Source organism: Arachis ipaensis, chromosome B09, assembly GCF_000816755.2.
Source record: "Arachis ipaensis cultivar K30076 chromosome B09, Araip1.1, whole genome shotgun sequence".
NCBI classification, from domain to species: domain Eukaryota; kingdom Viridiplantae; phylum Streptophyta; class Magnoliopsida; order Fabales; family Fabaceae; genus Arachis; species Arachis ipaensis.
Window position 1 is genome coordinate 145450599 of NC_029793.2, and position 4529 is coordinate 145455127.

General features: G+C 37.2%; 1 protein-coding gene across 1 annotated transcript in view; it reads right to left on the reverse strand.

Annotated features, from left to right (window-relative positions):
• LOC107616115 (ARM REPEAT PROTEIN INTERACTING WITH ABF2) overlaps positions 1-4064 on the reverse strand; it is a 7297-nt gene extending 3233 nt beyond the window's left edge. Inside the window, exons 1-12 of the mRNA XM_016318113.2 lie at positions 3622-4064; positions 3329-3492; positions 2377-2549; positions 2158-2278; positions 1992-2066; positions 1777-1871; positions 1567-1642; positions 870-977; positions 619-747; positions 429-497; positions 182-241; positions 8-31 (exon numbers count right to left, since the gene is read on the reverse strand). Coding sequence (XP_016173599.1) covers positions 8-31; positions 182-241; positions 429-497; positions 619-747; positions 870-977; positions 1567-1642; positions 1777-1871; positions 1992-2066; positions 2158-2278; positions 2377-2549; positions 3329-3492; positions 3622-3868 — 1341 coding nt within the window. The 5' untranslated portion in view covers positions 3869-4064. The remainder of the gene's footprint in view (positions 1-7; positions 32-181; positions 242-428; positions 498-618; positions 748-869; positions 978-1566; positions 1643-1776; positions 1872-1991; positions 2067-2157; positions 2279-2376; positions 2550-3328; positions 3493-3621) is intronic.

Consider the following 4529-nt stretch of genomic DNA (forward strand, 5'->3'; position numbering starts at 1 on the left):
AAGATACAAGATACAGTAAATGCTTCAGCACCTACAAGCAGAAAATTAAAATATTACATATTTAAACAAAATAATTTTAAAACAAATTATCAGTATAATAACACCACCATCATTTCCCAATCCCGTATTAATGACAACAAAAAAACATTAAACATAACATGTGAATGTGCAATGTGCTTACACGGCCACGAATCTTCTCTTCTAATCTTTTCAATGTCTTTGCAACACAATCTTTAGTTGCCTGCAACAGAAAACAATTACATATAGTTCAATATAGGTCCATTAGTCTGTTTACTTCAAGACCTTAAAGTTGGAAATATTCACATACAAACGCTAAGTACTTTGATTCCCACTAATATAGGGAACGTCAGCATAACCAACGAAATCAGAGCTGGTGTAGGTTTTAACAAATGAAGTGGAAAACTTACTTGAACGATAAACTCTCCTTCCTGCAACCTCTGAACTCCACCAACCCTAATAAAATCGGACACATTATCCTATGGCAGAAAATAAATAATCAAGTAAAAAACAGAGAACAATTAATTTTACAAGTGACATGCTTTTCAAGTAATTAAGAAAAGAATAACCATCACACAAGAATTCCCAGTTACATCGTACCTCATTATCTGCAAGGCCATAAAGAGCAAAAGCAGCATTATGTTGCAAAGACCCATTTTTTGAATCAAGAAGATTCAGCAATGGCACCAAGCCACCATTATGTGCAAGGCCAGCTTGGTTATGTGTGTCCTGATTTTTGTTATAACAAAAATTTTAGTTATAATCTCCACACTTCGCCAAAGAAATTCTCATTCTTAATTTGCACAAGTTAATTAAAGCATAGAAATTAGAAAAAGAACCAAAGGAATAACCTGGGCTAATCTCCCCAACGCAAAGGCAGACATTTCTTGGAGTTGTACATCTGGAGATTGAAGCATCTCTATCAATGGCTGGACAGCACCTCTCTGTACAATGTGAACCTAAAGATAAAGGTAAGTTTAAATGGTAAGGACTATACCAAGGAGATAAAATCTAAGTTTGAATCAGATTTCAGTTCTTGCAGTTTCCACCAATTTATGATTTTGGACCAATACCTTATTAAGTGGAAACGATATGTACTACTAAAAACCCAAATTGAGCAGAAAATTTTGGGATTAAAAAACCAGATGTGTTAACCTATAAAGGGACCAAGACTCGGACAGTCAGACCAGTGGTAAATATACATAATTGCATACCAAAGCTTGCTTAAATCTACAATATATGATGCATTATCGCAAGCATAGAAGCTCTCTTATCCATCAGTCTACAACCAATGGAATCTTTATTTAACAACCAAAAAGGAAAACTTAAATAACACAAAGCAATCCAAACTTGGAAGTTGGAGGAGTAAACGGCTGACCCAACAAAATTTCAGTAGTCAACTGTCATCCTTCCTCACCTCTTCAAAGGCAAAAAGCATAAAAGTATCATAAGGGCCCCTTCCTAAAGAACTTCCCTCCTTTCCCTTCCATTAAAGTCCTAAGGTATAATAACACAAACCAATTCACACTTAAAAATATGCTTTATTACCTTACAATCTGAATCAGTTGCTGCAAACTGTCCAAGTAACAAGGCTGCTTCCCTCTGGCTTTCAGAGCAGCACGAGCTGTTCCATAAACATGTAGAATACATTAATGCACGCTGACGGTGGGGAATCATTGCGGGGGGACAAAAACTTTGAGAACAAAAGGGGAGGAGACGGCATTCCAGTTTGTTAGGATCCAGAGAGCAGCCATATACCTAAGTAATCCAATAACCGGTTGTAAAGCTCCAGCAAGAAGAACTTCTTTCTTTATATTAGGGGAAGAGTGAACCAGATTTCCAATCACACCAACCTGTAATACAATCCAATTCATTGCATATGCCAGATAACTGAAATAAGTTATGTAAAAGAACACAGAGCTCAAATTATTGCAAGAATTAGCATCTGTATATTAAAGTTGCTCCGGCAATACCGCTTCATAATGAATAGCTGCATCTTCAGAGCGAAGCATTAGAATTAGATTTGGAAGAGCATTGCATTCAACGATCTGGCAAACCATGAAATGGTGTGACTTACTGATACAGTGGTACCATATACAACCTAATATAAATACCCAACTTTAGACAGAAATCACTTGCCTGATTTTTATTTTCATCATTTTTGAAAGCCAGGGTTCGCAGTGCACTAGCAGCTGCTCTTTGTACTTTTGGATCTGCAAATTCAAGCAAATGAACAAGTGGTGGAATTCCACCTTCCATCCTAAATATTAAGTCAAATAGTCAATATATTATTCAGAATATTGTTAAGAACTAAACAACAGGAACTATGTTTGTATGGATAATATTGGAGAACTAAACCTGACACGAGTTTTAATGCTGCTGTTCTCGTGAGCAAGATTAGTGATGGCATCTGCAGCCCTACGAATGAGACTATTAATGGCACGAGAAGTTAAACCATTCTTATGCCTCTTTAAAAGATCAACAAGATGAATCAAGGCACCACTGTCAACAATGAGCTGTTGATGTTCTGGCTGTAGAAATCATTTTAAATAAATTAGAAAAAACCGAGTATTAGTTCTAATTAAAAAGTTGGAAAGCAATTACATTATATACATAGTACCATATACGTGATATAAAGTCTGGTCAAAAGTGACAGCGCCTAGATTTGCTTAAGGTGCAAAGAATTACTAGAAGGCTCTTGATGTCATCTGGAATTTGTAACCATATGCATCATTACCACAATATTTTCTAGATTTCAATCAATTAAAAACATCGTGTCTTATCACAAATATGCATAGTCCCTTCCTATGATTTCTTTGTTTATTATTATTATTGTTATTATTGATATCATTTCTTTGAAAGGGGATTGGAGTAACCAATAGTAGAACAAAAACACTTGGAAAAGAACAAAATTGCAATTGACAGTTGATCAACATTTCCATGTAACACCTTGAAATAAATGCATGCCTGCGGATTCAGGAACAACTCCATTCAAGATATCATCATGATCAAAATTCTATAGGCAGATGCAGAAATTGCAACCACAGGCATAATCTTTGTTGCTTCTCTCTATTTTAAAATCAAGGCATCATATAGCCAAAAAGTACTGCGGCAGCTCAATTCAAATTGAAGAATACAATTTATAATTACATCGATAAAGCTAATTTAACAAAGGAAACTCTTCCTCCAATACGCTACAAATTTACAATTGATCGTTATCATCCTACAAAATCGATCTCAACTAGCAGAATGCCAGAATTACATGAACCAGCAGCTCAAATAACTCACAACTTGCACAAAACGAAGTTACCTTGACGGCAAGTAGTCCTAGTGCGAAAGCGCTCCCTTTCTCAACCTCATGCTCAAACGGCAACGGCTTCTGCACACGGTCGTCGTCGCCGATAGGTGGCGCCTGAAGGTGCCTAACCAGAGCTCGAATAGCGCCTCCTTCGACAATCACGTTAGCAACTTCCTCTGCAAATCAAACGATTCACAGAAGAGCACATGCATGCAGCAAAGATAAGAAACACCTCAACCGTCGCCGAAATTCAAGGGAAAAGGAGCTACGGAAGAGTATATCGAAGGCGAGGCATAGGAACTTACCGTTCTTGGCGAGATCGGCGAGCGTGTGAGTGGCGCGCTTAGCGGCAGCTCGATCGGCTTCGTTCCACGTGAAGGTGGAGTCAAGGACGCGGACCTGGTCAGAGGCTTGGCAGAGGATGGCGGCGCGCTCGTCGGCCGTTGGCGGTGGCGGCGAGATCTGGCGGTTGGCATGGAGCTGGTCATCGAGCTTGCGCTTCTGGCCCTTCCTCTCGGAGAGGCTGTGGACGTGGCGCTTGTGAAGCTCCATGAAGACGAAGAAGAAGGCTCTTGTGTGCGTCCTTGTATGTGTGAGCTCTGTTAAGTGTTAACAGAAATGGTAGAGACGAGAGAGAGAGAGAGAGAGAGAGAAGGAGAACATGGAACTTGGGATTCATTTGAAGGAGTGACAAAGAGGGAGGGGTGTTTTGGGAATTGAAAAATAAAAATTATTGGCTGATGTACTAAATTGAGTAAATTCTCTCTTTCGGTTGGATATATGTGAATAATCCAATAACATTAAATATTATGCTTAGTTTGAAAACAAACAAAGTAATAAAATAAAATGAGAAAACTTGGAAATGAAATTTTGTGCTAAGGTGTTTTAAGTGAAATTTGAATTGATATCTCATTCCCGTAAAATTTCATTATTGTTTTGTATTTATAAAAATTAAAAAGAATTTGATGGAAAGTAATTGCGTGAATAATAATAATAATCATAAAAGATAAATAAATAAATAAGAACATGAATGCTATGTATCTTAAGACAATGAGATATTTATATAATTTATACAATGGGCTGTTTATTTGGCTTAATCTAAATTAATAATGCAATTTAATCATTAGTAACTAATCCTCATTTTATATGGCCTTTTACCCCTAATTTTTACCTAATTCAAAATTTTTCCCTTTAACCCTTCTATCCCCGTCGT